General features: G+C 49.4%; 1 protein-coding gene across 1 annotated transcript in view; it reads right to left on the bottom strand.

The window, feature by feature from the left end:
* LOC137304531 (procollagen galactosyltransferase 1-like) overlaps window positions 1-16,932 on the bottom strand; it is a 35,836-nt gene that overhangs the window by 1,962 nt on the left and 16,942 nt on the right. The window contains exons 7-9 of the mRNA XM_067973167.1: window positions 13,924-14,030; window positions 11,018-11,150; window positions 6,115-6,242 (exon numbers count right to left, since the gene is read on the bottom strand). Of these exons, the coding sequence (XP_067829268.1) occupies window positions 6,115-6,242; window positions 11,018-11,150; window positions 13,924-14,030 (368 nt within the window). The remainder of the gene's footprint in view (window positions 1-6,114; window positions 6,243-11,017; window positions 11,151-13,923; window positions 14,031-16,932) is intronic.

Below are 16,932 nucleotides of genomic sequence, written 5' to 3'. Positions count from 1 at the left end.
TCAGTGTATAAAGAGGTGCACGGGAATGGAGTGAGGGCGATTGAAAAGATGCTTTTGAAGATAATCAGTAAAATAAATCCCAATTGTGCGGAGTTTCACCGCTGTACAAGGTTTATCCACTTTGCGTCCAAGGTGTCACCCGTGGTGACACCTTGGACGCCTCGAGTCAGAAGATTGTGCGTTCAAGTTCCACTCCAGGGACTTGAGTCCGTCATCCAGGCTGACACTCCGAGTGCAGTACTGCGGGAGTGCTGCATTGTCGGAGGTGCCGTCTTGAGGGTGAGACACTAAACCGAGGCCCCCCTCTGCCCTCTCAGATGCACGTAGAAGAACCCACAGCACTATTTCAAAGAAGAGTAGGGGAGTTCTCCTCGGTGTCCTGGACAATGTTTATCCCTCAACCAAAATCACTAAAAAGGATTATCGGATTATATATCTCATTACTGTTTGTGGGACCTTGCTGTGTTCAAATTGGCTGCTGTGTTTCCTACATTACAACAGTAACTTCACTTCATTGGCTGGGATGTGCTAAGGTTGTGAAAGGCGCTATATAAATGCAAGTCTTTCTTTCTAAGCTCTAGTACTGAACACCCCACCTAAGGTGTGAACTATCTAAGGGACACTGAAGCTGTAAGACCCACTAACAGTCATCGCTGTCCAACAGCCAGGCTGTCAATTGGAGGGTCCCTGGGTTTGGGTGTAATATCTGACTCCCAGCTGCCCCTCTTTATTGCTGGGACGACCAAGGCTCCTGGTTTTCTGAGGCCTGTCGGGATAACTTTTGCTCTGTCCGCTTATATCTTCTGTATCAGTTGGGGAAATGGGGGAAAATGGAGGGAGAGAGTCCAGAAAAAGGAGAGAGAGCATTCAACCTCCTGGGAGAGGCCTCAGTTGTCCTGGGAGGTGAACAGATCCATCTCTCCCCAACCCAACTCCTGACTATTTCTTGAACTATCTTCTATGCGTGAGGATAAATAATGAGATGACTGAGAGCATTTACCACTGTCTGCCCAGCTACGTGTTGAGCAGGGGATCTTATCTTATGATTCGAGTACCAGCCGGCCGGTTAGACCATATCCTGACCCAGAGATCATAAAGTGATGTATAGGACTACGAGGGCACTGTCCCTCCATACACTGAACCACGAGCTCTGTAATCGGGTCTGAAAATGTTGAAGGCCTTCAGTTCCACCAGTGGACCTGGTGATTGTTTCATCATCATCATCTGCTCGGTGCTTTTAGACAATTCCTCCTGGATTGGGGGCCCCATCCGGACAGGAACTCACATGTTATCAGCATCAACTGCTTGGAAGACTATCATAGGGGGCTCCCCGACATGGCTTTGCTTTCTACATGGCATCTGTTCGATTCTTACTGCCTATAGAGAGACACCACTGTTCCGCAAACAGGGCTGTGGCCTGGGCAGGTGGGGAGTGAGCAGAAAGCGATTCCTGTGAGACCTAGAGCTACATTCTCTTGGCGTGAATCCTGCCTTGGAACCTATATTGGTACCATGAAGTCGGAGGGTCTGTAATGGGCTTAGTTACGGCCGGTCAGCTGAGCAACTTTAAAGAGGTCCTACTTTTCAAAGCTATTCCTGAAATTGTCCACAAGTCCTGCTGGTGCTTCTTAAAAGCTTCTAGTTCCTCGTAGTATCTGACAGCATAAAAGGAGGCCATTCAGCCCATCATGCCTGTGCCGGCTCTTTGAAAGAGCTATCCAATTAGTCCCACTCCCCTGCTCTTTTCCTCATAGCTCTTCAAATCTTTCCTTTTCAAGTATTTATCCAATTCCCTTTTGAAAGTTACTACTGAATCTGCTTCCACCGCCCTTTCAGGCAGTGAATTCCAGATCATCACAACTTGCTGAGTAGAAGAATTTCTCCTCATCTGCCTTTGTCAGCTGTCCACCAAACATTCCCTTCCCATCAAGTTAACTCCCTGGCACTGATTCAGGTGACAGCCACGTCTTCTGTAAAGCAAAATACCAAAAGCCATGGAACCTCCTCCAGCCCTACAACCCACCCAAAATCTCTGCGCTCCTCCAATTCTGGCCTCCTGCGCGTCCCCGATTTTAATCACTCCACCATTGGCGGCCGTGCCTTCAGCTGCTTAGGCCTAAGCTCTGGAATTCCCACCCTAAACCTCTCTGCCTCTCTCTCCTCTTTAAAGACGCTCCTTAAAACCTCTCTCTTGACCAAGCTTTTGGTCACCTGTCCTAATATCTCATGTGGCTTAGTGTCAAATTTTGTTTGATAATCGCTCGTGAAGCACCTTGGGATGATTCTCTATGTTAAAGGCGCTATATAAATGCAAGTGGCTGTCGTCGATCTGCCCCCATGTCGAAGGCATCAAGTCCTGTAGTACGATGGGCTGCAGTTGGTCTTCGATGGGGGACAGTGATTGACTGCCGAGGAGCCGTGGCCTTCTTTAACAATGGCCTGTAATTGTGTGGCCCCCCTGGCAAGCAAAAATGAGTTTGGTGGCATTCATTCCAAACCTGGTTAGACCCTTGCAGGTAAATCCAGGCTAGAAGTCCAGGATCAATACCCTGCAGGATGGCTTTCCCCAAGGAAGGTTCTGCTCTGGGTTCCTGCATTTGAGGCTCTGAGCCTATGCACTGAGCGCCTTCGGAACTTTGGTCTGACCATCTGCCCCCAGGCAGAAGATCAGCACCTTGCTCCATCTCCATCCAGGAGGTCCTGTTCCAAATAGTCTGCCCACTGATGAGGAGGTTTTGAATGAACCTCTGGAGATCAGCAGGCCGGGTAGGTCTTGTCTGCCCACTGAAGGATACAGGAATCGCCAAGTTAGTGAAACATTCACTCGTCATTCTTCTGGCGGTCTGCCCTATCAATCTGACCACCCTCCGCAGAAGCCACCAGGATCGGGACTCTGCTCAGCAGCTGTGCAAGGTGAGCCGTACGGAGTGGTAGCTATGGGATGGATCTCCACATTGTTCTAAAAATGACGGGAGATTAACACTACCTCCCTCAAATCTCCTTTCTAGGAAGAAGTCTATGGATGCCTCTGAAGGAGACACTCCCAGTCAATGAAATGGCAACGGGACCATTCCCATGCTGTTTGTTGAGATTCCTGGTGGTGAGCTGGGAATACCAAGCTGGGCTCATCTATAGATACTTGCCCTAATGGTCGTGTTTTTGGCTGAAAACTTCTTCCATGCCTCTGTTATCTCCAGGCTCGACTATTCCAATGCTCTCCTGGTCGGCCTTCCACCTTGCACTCTCCGTAAACTTGAGGTCATCTAAAACTCTGCTGCCCGTATCCTAACTCGCACCAAGTCCCGTTCACCCATCATCTCTGTGCTCACTGACCTACATTGGCTTCCACACTACCAACGCCTCGATTTTAAAATTCTCATCCTTGTGTTCAAATCCCTCCATGGCCTCGTCCCTCTCTATCTCTGTAACCTCTTCCGGCCCTACAACCCTCGTGAGATCTCTGCGTTCCTCCAATTCTGGCCTCTTGTGCATCCCCCACTTCTTTCGCCCCACCATTGGCAGCCGTCCCTTCAGCTGTCTAGGTCCTAAGCTCTGGAATTCCCTCCCTAAACCTCTCCACCTCTTTCCTCCTTTAAGTCTCTGCCTAAAACCTCCTCTCTGACCAAGTGTTTGTTCACCTGTCCCAATATCTCTATGTGGCTCGGTGTCAAATTTTGTTTGATAGTCGCTCCTGTGAAGCGCCTTGGAGCGTTTTACTACGTTAAAGGCGCTATATAAATGCAAGTTATTGTTGTGCAGTCCGAAAGGCAGTCGGTACCAGCTCGGTGCAACTGGAATCCTTTTGTTGGAGAGTCCCCCAAGAGAGCTTTCGCAGTGCTAAAACCAATAGCTTCCTCCTTGGAAAGCTGGGGTGTGTTTTGCGTTAGGCCAAGTGATACTCAGCACTGATGGGCCCTCACTCCCAACAAATCCCTGAACCATTTGGGTGAACCAATTAGGGAAAGTAATGGGGTCTCTACCTGTGGGTTGCCTTCAATCCATGGGCGGGTAAACCTGAGCTGGAAAAGGCCAAACGATTAAAGGAAGGGGCAGAAAGCAACTCAATGACCTGAATGAGGTGGCAGGAGTGATGATGCCCCCCCCCACTCCGAGTATTCACTCGAGTTTAGAAGAATGAGAGAGGATCTCATTGAAACATATAAAATTCTGACAGACTGGATGCAGGGAGGATGTTTCCCCTGGCTGGGGGGGTCCAGAACGAGGGGTCACAGTCTCAGGATACGGGGTAGGACATTTAGGACTGAGATGAAGAGAAATTTCTTCACTCAGAGGGTGGTGAACCTGTGGAATTTTCTACCACAGAAGGCTGTGGAGGCCAAGTCACTGAATATATTTAAGAAGGAGCAAGACAGATTTCTAGACACAAAAGGCATCAAGGGGTATGGGGAGAGAGCGGGAATATGGTATTGAGATAGAGGATCAGCCATGATCATATTGAATGGCGGAGCAGGCTCGAAGGGCCGAATGGCCTACTCCTGCTCCTATTTTCTATGTTTCTATGAAACTACTATAGACAGTGGATAAAACTGAAAGTGTTGCGTGGGGTAATTCAGTGTATTAAGTTCAATTACCGTTGACCATTCCTCTGAATCTCTTTTAAAGCACCTGATTACTGCAGGTAGCTTTTAAATACCATACACTGCTCTCAAATGCAGTGACTGCATCTTACTGTAAAAGATAGACTTGCATTTATATAGCGCCTTTCACATTCTTAGGATGCCCCAAAGCGCTTCACAGCCACTGAAGTGTGGTCACTGCTGTAATGTAGGAAACATGGCAGCCAATTTGCGCACAGCAAGATCCCACAAACAGCAATGTGGTAATGACCAGATCATGTTTTTTTTAGGTGTTGGTTGAGGGATAAATATTGTCCAGGACACTGGGGAGAACTCCCCTGCTCTTCTATGATTAGTGCCATGGGTTCTTTTACATCCACCTGAGAGGGTAGATGGAGCAGGGTTTAGAGTCTCATCTGAAAGGTTGCACCTCTGACAGTGCAGCACTCCCTCAGTCCTGCACCGGGAGTGTCAGCCAGGATTTTGTGCTCAAGTCTCTGGAGGGGGACTTGAACCCACAACCTTCTGACCCAGAGGCGAGAGTGCTACCCACTGAGCCAAGGCTGACACCTTTGTACAGTGGGGAATCCCTCTTGGGCAGAGCAAATTCAAGTGACACTGCCTAGTGTCCATCTAAATCTGTACGAGGGAACTTCACCCAACTTTGAATGCGACCACAGTGAGATATCAGTCCGAAAACGTGTGGGTGAGTGAAACCCAGGCCTCTTATTAGTGGTTTAACAGGGGCCTCAATCATTGCCTGAAAATATACTGCAGCTGTGTTTATTTTGGTGTAAACTCGCCCTAATTATGCCAAACCAACCACCCAGCTATCAACAGAAACTGGGCAGCAACAGACAACTGCAGCTGTAATTTAGCATAGTGCTGTGTGTGATCAAGGTTAAACGATTACAGTCAACAGCAAAAACACAACTACAGGTCGGGGATGTCGGATTTTCAAGCATCTCAAGTTGCTGATACTAAGGGATCTCAGTGTGCTGATTCACGATTTATCCACCAACTTATCCGTCAGCACCAACAACAGCCTTTCCCAAACCTCCAGACCCACAAACATCAAACGGGACAAACCAGCGAGTGAGAAATACTGCAACTGGGACAGAGCTTCTTGGGCTGAATCCCGAGGGTAGAAATCGCCCAGGGGCCATAGTTTGGACTCCCCCCGCCGCGCCCCTTTGTTTATGTGTTTATTTTCGGGTCCTGGGCATCGCTGGCAAGGCCGGCATTTATTGCCCATGACAAGAAGATCTTTTTGAGCCATTGCTCTGTGGTGAAGCTGCTCCCACATTGGTGTTAAGAAGCCGCTAGAGCTGCTTTTATACCATTGGTGCTAGCAGCTGCATCACAGTAAGGCCGGCAGGGGAGACACCCTTTAACTGGCTGTTCCCAGCCATAGCGACTCTGGCAGGATTACTATGGTGTCTGGTGCCAGTAGGACTATTGTGGCATGAAGCGCAATGTAAAAGCAGCTCAAAGGGGAAAGAACAGGCAGATCTGGGCTCGCGCTGTGCACACTCACATCAGGTCCCAGTCGAGTTCAGCCTTCTCCACTTCATTCATCAGATACCGCAGTTTTCGTTTGAAGAAGATCTCAAACCTTAGATCATCTTCAAACACCACCGACGTCTGCAGACCTCGTTCAACAATCTACGGAAAAAACCAAAGGAACAGAGTGAGAACCACCTTTCCACCATCTACAAGGCACAAGTCAGGAGTGTGATGGAATGCTCTCCACTTGCCTGGATGAGTGCAGCTCCAACAACACTCAAGAAGCTCGACACCATCCAGGACAAAGCAGCCCGCTTGATTGGCACCCCATCCGCCACCTTAAACATCCACTCCCTCTACAAGATGCACTGCAGTAACTCGCCTTAATTATGCCAAAATGACCACACAGCTATCAACAGAAACTGGGCAGCAACAGACAATTGCAGCTGTAATTCGGCATAGTGCTGTGTGTGATCAAGGTTACACAATTACAGACAACAGCAAAAACACAACTGCAGGTCGGGGATGTCGGATTTTCAAGTATCTCAAGTTGCTGATATTAAGGGATCTCGGTGTGGTGATTTATGATTTACCCACCGTTCTTCGACAGCACCTCCCAAACCCGTGACCTCCACCAACTAGAAGGACAAGGGCAGCAGGCACATTGGAACACCACCAGCTCCACTCCAAGTCACACACCATCCCAACTTGGAAATATATCGCCGTTCCTTCATTGTCGCTGAGTCAAAATCCTGGAATTCCCCACCTAACAGCACTGTGGGAGAACCTTCACCACACGGACTGCAGCGGTTCAAGGCGGCGGCTCACCACCACCTTCTCAAGGGGCAATTAGGGATGGGCAATAAATGCCGGCCTCGCCCGCGACGCCCACATCCCATGAATGAATGAGAAAAAAGGTCCCATCACGAACAGGAGCAAAACACAGCACATTTAGGAGATGTCCTGACTGTAGGGGGTTCTCCGTTGTGGCCCCAGGCCCGTGGGACCTGTACCCCATGGAGAGTCGGCATCCGTGGTTACCCACATCCTGGGGAGAGCTGGCACCCCGAAGACACATTTCCCAGGGAAAGAGGGTGCCCATGGCGACCTATACCCCGGGGAGAGCTGGCGCCCATTGAGGTACCAGGTCACAGAGAAGATGTCGCTGTTCCTGCCAGATGTTGGGCAAGTTTCTACACTAACAACATGTTTCAGGGCAGTAAGCAGGGGAGAGGTCCAAACTCCACCAGGAGCTGTTTGTGAATTCAATGGCCATGTATCTAGGGCTGCCAGTATGGTCACTCCATCCACTCAGCTCCCAGGTGAACCCTGGTCCAGCCTTTGAGGGAGGTACCAATATTAATGGTTGGAGTTAAAAGAAAGACTTGCATTTATATAGCGCCTTTCATGACCTCAGGACAGCCCAAAGCACTTTACAGCCAATGAAGTACTTTTTGAAATGTAGTCACTGTTGTAATGCAGGAAACACAGTGCCAATTTGCGCACAGCAAGATCCCACAAACACCAAGTGATAAATGATCAGATAATCTGTTTTAATGATTTTGGTTGAGGGATAAATGTTGGCCAGGTCACCGGGAAATACTCCCTCTGCTCTTCTTCAAAACAGTGCCATGGGATCTTTTATGTCCACCCGAGAGGTAGGTTTAACGCCTCATCCGAAAGATGGCACCTCCGACAGTGCGGCACCCACTCAGTACTGACCCTCCGACAGTGCGGCGCTCCCTCAGCACTGACCCTCCGACAGTGCGGCGCTCCCTCAGCACTGACCCTCCGACAGTGCGGCGCTCCCTCAGCACTGACCCTCCGACAGTGCGGCGCTCCCTCAGCACTGACCCTCCGACATTGCAGCGTCCCTCAGTACTGACCCTCCGACTTTGCAGCGCTCCCTCAGTACTGACCCTCCAACATTGCGGCACTCCCTCAGTACTGACCCTCCAACAGTCCAGCGCTCCCTCAGTACTGACCCTCCGACAGTCCAGCGCTCCCTCAGTACTGACCCTCCGACAGTCCAGCGCTCCCTCAGTACTGACCCTCCGACAGTCCAGCGCTCCCTCAGTACTGACCCTCCGACAGTCCAGTGCTCCCTCAGTACTGACCCTCCGACAGTCCAGCACTCCCTCAGTACTGACCCTCCGACAGTCCAGCACTCCCTCAGTACTGACCCTCCGACAGTCCAGCACTCCCTCAGTACTGACCCTCCGACAGTCCAGCACTCCCTCAGTACAGCCCCTCTGACAGTGCAGCGCTCCCTCAGTACTGACCCTCCGACAAAGCAGCACTCCCTCAGTACTGACCCTCCGACAAAGCAGCGCTCCCTCAGTAATGACCCTCCGTCAGTGCGGCGCTCCCTCAGTACTGACCCTCCGACAGTGCAGCTTCGATTGGTTCCTTTCTTTTATTGGAAGCTGTTGCTGACAGTTTTGAACTTCCTGTTTGGGAGATTTCATTCCTGTTTGCCGATTGCTACACTGCTTACTTTTCCATTGTGATTTGATGCTGTTTTATGAATATGAAATTTAAGTCAATTAGCTGGAAGAAATGCGCAAGTAAGAAAGAATGGTGCCAATGGGTGACGACAGGTGTTTCTATCTCATGCATTGAAACAATGTTTTCATGTTTTCCCTGCTAAAATCAGTTAAAACGTTTGAAATAAATTGAATCAGGCATTAATGCTGAATATTGGATGTTAAAGTGTTATTTACTTTATTGCTACTGGATCAATCCTATTAACCTCCTCTGATCTTCATTCTTCTTTTCCAATATGTTGTCCCCATTTTGCGCTGCTGTTATCCCAGGGACCCTGTACTGTGCCAGCCTTTATTTATTTCCGTAGCCAGGTTTAACACCCATTTTAAACCCGCCCCTTCTCAGGCCTATGCCTTGGTTTCTCCACTTCCTCCTTTGCACCCAAGTGAGACAGAAGATCATATCTGTGGCTATTAAAGGATCAGAGTCCCCCATATGTGGCTCCAGGTCTCTGCGGAGCTGAGAGAGAAAGAAAGAGGCAAGGAGGAAGAAACACAGATATTGAGAGAGAGAAAATAGAGTAGATCAAAGACAGAAAGAGGAAGGGAGTAGGGGATGAGCAGAGACAATTACTAGAAGTAAGAGAAGAGTTGAATTACGGAGCTGGGGGGTGGTGTTAGGATCATTGAATCTGATTGGCAAAGGAGGCCGCCATTCGGCCCATCGTGCCTGTGCTCTGAAGGAGCTATCTAATTATTCCCACTCCCCTGCTCTTTCCCCATAGCCCTGCAAATTTTCCCTTTTTAAGTATTTATCCAGTTCCCTTTTGAAAGTTGTTATTGAATCTGCTCCCACCGCCCTTTCAGGCAGTGCATTCCAGATCGTAACAACTCGCTGCGTAAAAAAATCTGTGCCCTCTGGTTACCGACCCTTCTGCCAGTGGAAACAGTTTCTCCCTATTACTCTAGCGAAAGCCCTCATCATTTTAAACGCCTCTATTAAATCTCTCCTTAACCCTCTCTGCTCTAAGAAGAACAATCTCATTTTCTCCAGTCTCTCCATGTAACTGAAGTCCCTTAATCCTGGTACCAGTCTGGTAAATCTCCTCTGTACCCTCTCCCAAGGCCTTGCCATCCTTCCTAAAGTGTGGTGCCCAGAATTGGACACAATACTCCAGCTGAGGACTAAGTGGTGGTTTATAAAGGGTTCTCCCATTTAAGCCATTTGTCCGGGGTTTTTGTGCATCTTCCACTCAAGTTACGGCAGAGGTTCGGGAGAATTCCTGTGGAAAGTCAACCCCAGAGAATTTACGTCTATATATTAAAAAGAGTTAAGATATTGAGCAGATCAAAGAACTTCAGTCAATTTCTCACCACCAATTCTCAGCACTCGAGCGACACTAGAATTATAGAAAGGTTACAGCACGGAAGGAGGCCATTTGGCCCATCGAGTCCGTGCTGGCTCTATGCAAGAGCAATCCAGCTAGTCCCACTCCCCCGCCCTATCCCCATAGCCCTGCAAATTATTTTCCTTTTAAGTACTTATCCAGTTCCCTTTTGAAGGCTATAATTGAATCTGCCTCCACCACCCCCTCGGGCAGTGCATTCCAGATCCTAACCAGTCGCTGTGTAAAAAAGTTTTCCCTCATGTCACCTTTGGTTCTTTTGCCAATCAACTTAAATCTATGTCCTCTGGTTCTTGACCCTTTCGCCAATGGGAACAGTTTCTCTCTATCTACTCTGTCTAGACCCTTTATGGTTTTGAATACCTCCATCAAATCTCCTCTCAATCTTCTCTGTTCCAAGGAGAACAACCCCAGCTTCTTCACGTAACTAAAGTCCCTCATCCCTGGAATCATTCTAGTAAATCTCTTCTGCACCCTTTCTAAGGTCTTCACATCTTTCCTGAAGTGCGGTGCCCAGAACTGGACACAATACTCCAGTTGTGGTCGAACCAGTGTTTTATAAAAGGTTCATCATGACTTCCTTACATGCCTCTATTTATAAAGTCCAGGATCCCAAATGTTTTTTTAACCGCTTTCTCAATCTGCCCTGCCACCTTCAACGAGTTGTGCACATATACCCCCAGATCTCTTTGTTCCTGCACCCCTTTTAGAGTTGTGCCCTCTAGTTTATATTGCCTCTCCTCATTCTTCCTTCCTTCGCATTTTTCTGAGTTAAATTTCATCTGCCACGTATCCGCCCATTTCACCAGCCTGTCTATATCCTCTTGAAATCTATCATTATCTTCCTCACTGTTTGCTACCCTTCAAACTTTTGAATAGTTGATGATGCTTCAACACTCCCTGTATCACAACAAATACCGTGCTGTACCCTACTTGGGATTAAGTCTTGGCCTGACTCCCCCTATTACTGTATGTTATACAGACCAGTGCCTGCCATTAACCAAACTCCGACAGGCCCTCGTCTAACACTGCGGTTCCTTACCACCTTCCAGACATTGTAGTGACTGAGAAAACAGCCCAGTTCCCCCTTGGTCAACGGCCGCCCGGAGTACGGGTCCTGGTAATCTGCCAACATCACGATGCCAAGCGCCTTCACATGGCTGCTGTTAAAAGCTCTGTCAGGAAAATTCATGGGAGAAGTATTAGCCCATTTCAGGAGACAAACTCCAAATGAAGAACGAACATCGCATAAGAACAGAATAACTTCCAGGAATACAAAAGGATCATTAGGCCCGACAAGTCCATCCCTTTTTCACAAATCAAACCCATCAACCAGCTTGTGTGCCCCCCATTCTCTCTCTCTTCCCGCACCCTCCCCCCCTGCTCCCCACTCCCTCCCCTCCCCCCTGCTCCCCACTCCCTCCCTTCCCCCCTGCTCCCCACTCCCTCCCTTCCCCCCTGCTCCCCACTCCCTCCCCTCCCCCCCTGCTCCCCACTCCCTCCCTTCCCCCCTGCTCCCAACTCCCTCCCTTCCCCCCTGCTCCCCACTCCCTCCCCTCCCCCCCTGCTCCCCACTCCCTCCCTTCCCCCCTGCTCCCAACTCCCTCCCTTCCCCCCTGCTCCCCACTCCCTCCCCTCCCCCCCTGCTCCCCACTCCCTCCCTTCCCCCCTGCTCCCCACTCCCTCCCTTCCCCCCACTCCCCACTCCCTCCCCTCCCCCCCTGCTCCCCACTCCCTCCCTTCCCCCCTGCTCCCCACTCCCTCCCTTCCCCCCTGCTCCCCACTCCCTCCCCTCCCCCCTGCTCCCCACTCCCTCCCTTCCCCCCTGCTCCCCACTCCCTCCCTTCCCCCCTGCTCCCCACTCCCTCCCCTCCCCCCTGCTCCCCACTCCCTCCCTTCCCCCCTGCTCCCCACTCCCTCCCTTCCCCCCCTGCTCCCCACTCCCTCCCCTCCCCCCCTGCTCCCCACTCCCTCCCTTCCCCCGCTGCTCCCCACTCCCTCCCTTCCCCCCCTGCTCCCCACTCCCTCCCTTCCCCCCCTGCTCCCCACTCCCTCCCTTCCCCCCCTGCTCCCCACTCCCTCCCTTCCCCCCCTGCTCCCCACTCCCTCCCTTCCCCCCCTGCTCCCCACTCCCTCCCTTCCCCCCCTGCTCCCCACTCCCTCCCTTCCCCCCCTGCTCCCCACTCCCTCCCTTCCCCCCCTGCTCCCCACTCCCTCCCTTCCCCCCCTGCTCCCCACTCCCTCCCTTCCCTCCCTGCTCCCCACTCCCTCCCTTCCCCCCCTGCTCCCCACTCCCTCCCTTCCCCCCCTGCTCCCCACTCCCTCCCTTCCCCCCTGCTCCCAATGGTTGCACTAATGCGTCCCCACACAATATAGAGTTTGACAAGCACAGCAAAGCTGCAACTGATTATTAGGAAATATTAGCCATTGTATAATACAGAATGTAACACCTAGACAGTGATTCTCTTCCTTGGAATCACTCCATAGAGTATCTGTTGACTGCTAGAATATAGATGGTTCATTCTGTATTTTTTAACCATTTAAAAGGATTTTGATGGAAACAAACGCATCACAATAAAAACTGACAAGAACTGGCAACATCACATCCGACACGGGGCAACAGGCCAATAGATGTGTCACCTGATAGGACGTGTTTGAAATGTATACGGGGTGGGGAAGGTGCTCAGGACACCCAGCTGATGGGAATCAGAGAGACTAAGAGGGCAATATTAATCTGAAGTCATGATATAGCCAGAGTATCTGGATTGAACTGAAGGGCATTTTGGGTTTATTAAGTCTATTAAGTTCACTGCAGTGTAGACAAGAACAGGCAGCGCACTGACCGACGGCCAGCCCGCCGACCGACCGACTGACGGCCAGCGCCCCGACCGACCGACTGACGGCCAGCGCCCCGACCGACCGACTGACGGCCAGCGCCCCGACCGACCGACCGACCGACGGCCAGCCCGCCGACCGACGGCCAGCCCGCCGACCGACGGCCAGCGCGCCGACCGACCGACGGCCAGCGCGCCGACAGCTTTCATCGGTGTGTTCCTTGTTGCAAAATCAAAATCACATCCTTTATAAAACTGGGTTTCATTATTGCAGTGCACGGAAGGAATTTTCCACTTTTCTAGGGTAGTCCCAGAGGTACCGGGCGAAAGACTATCTAAACATCCTCAAGAGCCAAAAAGTTTCCTACAGCTGAACACCAAGACTCCTGTCAGCACATCTGTACACCTCTGGATCCAACTCAACCTCCCTGGCTGTCTGCTCATGCCAAATCTGGCAACGTACTCCAGCATTCTGCTCAGCCCCGACCTCAGCTTTAAACCCCACATCCAGTCTGTTGGTAAGAATTCCTTGCACACTTACACCTCCACCGCTCGCAAAACCCTGAACCACACTGTCATCACCTTGTTCGACAGGTTTATCAAACACTCGCCTAGTCAGCTCCTCCACCTCCTCTCAAAACTCCAGTTAATCAAGAGCTCCACCCGCCCTTCACCCTTGTCCTCTAACTCTTCTACCTCCTTGTCCCCAATGAATTGATTCCAAGATCTTCAAATTGTCCCACATCCTCATTCCACCCAACGGCCCTGCCTCCTACCCTCTGGTCCCTGGAGTTCTGATTGCTCCCTGCTCCACCACTAGAGGCTAGTCTTCCACCACTATACCCTGCCCTTTTCCAAAGCCACTTTGCCTTGCTAATACCTTCAAAGGCCTCACAAATACCCAACCCTTCCATAGCGCCCTGGTCTCCCACCCACAAACTCAACTTTCCCCAGTGCCTCTATATCCTTTTTGTAACATGGAGACCAGAACGGTGCACAGTTCTCCAAGTATGGTCTAACCAAGGTTCTATATAAGTTTAGCATGAGCAGCATATGGGTGTAACCTTATCTCACTAAATTGCATTTTGAAAGCCATTGCTTATAAAATTGATACCTTCCATCGACCGCATCTATTATCTCACAGGCGATCTCCTGCTCATACAAGGAACGAAGCATTCTCATTCTCCGGTCTGGGCGACGCTTCAGGTTAATCAGAAAAATCTAGAAGATAAAAGGCAAGAAACTTTTCTAATTGAACAGTCAAAGAGCTCTTCAAAAGGGAGAGTTAGCTTCCGATAAGACAGTCTGCACAAGTCACCTCACCGACACTGGTCAGTTGGGACTCAATTCAGAGTCAGGCGTCTACACAATAGAAAGTGGAACGCTGGACAGAAATGGCACTGGTCTAGATGTTAATTGTATTCATGTGATTTATATCAATTAGTGTTAATTGTATTTAGGTGGGTATCAATTGCGCACTCTCTTGTATCGATTTATAAGAGGGCCGATCTAGGGTGTGGTGTGGGTGTAATGTGGATCTGTGAATAAAGGCTTAAAAGCAACTGAAGATCAGGCTCTGGAATCCTATCCTTCACCACCTGGCTATCCGGTTTATAACACTAGAAACGGGGCAGTCCAGAACAAGGGGGATAACCTTAAAATTAGAGCTAGGCCGTTCAGGGGTGATGTCGGGAATCACTTCTTCACACAAAGGGGAGTCGAAATCTGGAACTCTCTCCCTCAAAAAGTTGTGGATGCTGGGGGTAAATTGAAAACTTCAAAACTGAGATTGATAGATTTTTGTTGGGTGAGGGGATTAAGGGATATGGAACCAAGGCGGGTAAATGGAGTTAAGATACAGATCAGCCATGATCTAATTGAATGGCGGAACAGGCTCGAGGGGCTGAACGGCCTACTCCTGTCCCTATGGTCGGAGGCTGGGAATCTGCTCTTAGCCTGACATGTATCAGAGGAAAAATTTTGGAAAGAATTTATATTTGTGTAGACCCTCACATCCTCAGGATATCCCAAGACAATTCCCAATCAATTAACTGTTACTACATAGACAAACGCGGCAGCCAATTTGTGCACAGCAAGATCCCATAAACTACAATAAAATGATCAGATAATCTGTTTTAGTGATGTTGGTTGAGGGATAAATAATCATTCCAGGACACTGGGAGAACTCCCCTGCTCTTTGAATAGTATCATGGGATCTTTTACATCCACCTGATAGGGCAGATAGGGCCTCGGTTTGATGTCTTATCTGAAAGTTGGCACCTCAGACAGTGCAGCACTCCCTCAGTACTGCACTGAAGTGTCAGCCTGGATTATGTGCTCAGGTCTCTGGAGTGGGACTTGAACCCAGGGTGGGAGTGCTACCACTGAGCCCAGACTGACACCTGATGGGGTAGAGTTGGGCTGGGTTTATAACCAAAGCTGCCACAGGCCATTACACTTTAACTATGAGTGGGAAACAGGGAGATCACATCGGATCTTGAAAAACTAACTGCGGATTAAACGTGCTCAAGTCCTGCAGTGGGGCTTGAACCTACAACCTTCTGACTCAGAGGCGAGAGTGCTACCAACTGAGCCAAGATGGAACTTCAAGCAACGTGGGATCATCCAGGGAGAGGTAACTTTACGAATCCACAAGACATGTTTACAAACAGCAGGGCAACGCTGGGTGGAACAGAGTTAGCGGATGAAGGTAATGTCGATTTTGCCTTTCTTTCCTTGCCTTTCAAAAACATTTAATAAGGTCCCTCACGGAAGATTAATAGGAATCCAAGGTGGCCATGAACGGGATTGACAAGTAATAGAAATGAGAACTTCATTCTCAGAGGTACTGCTTCTTGTAGCGATCAGTGGAGGTCCCCAGGGATGAGACTGGTACGGCTCACATTTAATAACCAAGGTATTCTAAGTAGAATGACTAAGTCAGTGAATTACAAAGTTGTGCAGCAAATGAAAACATTTTAAAGAGGGATATAATTTGAAGTCATTACGTTGATCAATTCAGTAACAACTGTAAAAAGTACATAAAATGAATCAGATTTCCACACACTACATACTAGGGAGCCACACATACATCAAATATTCACCCGACTCTTGGTAAAAGGTGGGGCAGGGGAGGTCTACTCATTACAAAAATACCTTAAAAGGGAGCTGGTACGTTTTTGGGTACTTTCTAAATCTCTTACCCTAGATTATTTCAATTACCACTCACATGGGAGGGTCTCAATTCCCCATACCTTTGAGAGTGTCTACCGTCACCTTGAGATCTATGCAAGCTTTGTGTAACATGCCTGGCACACAAATAGCAAACCGAGGGGTAGAAATTCTAAATGATTAGACCTCATTTGGGTGTACTGTGTTCAGTTCTGAGCATCGCAACTCAGGAAGGCTATATTGGCCTTGGAGGGGGTGCAGCGCAGATTCACCAGAATGATACCAGGGCATAAAGGGTTAAATTATGAGGACAGATTGCATAGACTAGGCTTGTATTGCCTTGAGTATAGAAGATTAAGGGGTGATCTAATTGAGGTGTTTAAGATGATTAAAGGATTTGATGGGGTAGATAGAGAGAAACTATTTCCTCTGGTGGGGGGAGTCCAGAACAAGGGGGCAGAACCTTAAAATTAGAGCCAGGCCGTTCAGGGGTGATGTCAGGAAGCACTTCTTCACACACAGGGTAGTGGAAATCTGGAACTCTCTCCCCCAAAAAGCTGTTGAGGCTGGGGGTCAATTTAAAATGTCAAAACTGAGATCGATACTTTGTTAGGCGAGGGTATTAAGGGATACGGAACCAAGGCAAGTAAATGGTGTTAGGATACAGATCAGCCCTGATCTAATTGAATGGTGGAACAGGCTCGAGGGACTGAATGGCCTCCTCCTGCCCCCATGTTCCTAAATTTGTCCTGGGCAGTATTGCATTGTCTGCCCATTATAGGACATGTCAGATATTCAGTTCTATTGAAATCAATGAAACAGAGTATCGGAAAGGGTGTAGAGCAGGGAGGAGGTTCAAACTGTAGAAAATCTTCCCAGAAAAATGAACAGACATCAGATGAACCAAATAAATGTTAAGTGTGGATAAGGATAGAGGGTTAGGAGACAAACT

Source organism: Heptranchias perlo, chromosome 37, assembly GCF_035084215.1.
Source record: "Heptranchias perlo isolate sHepPer1 chromosome 37, sHepPer1.hap1, whole genome shotgun sequence".
NCBI classification, from domain to species: Eukaryota; Metazoa; Chordata; class Chondrichthyes; order Hexanchiformes; family Hexanchidae; genus Heptranchias; species Heptranchias perlo.
The sequence above is the reverse complement of the archived record's forward strand: the minus strand, read 5'-3'. Positions and strand labels throughout refer to the sequence as shown.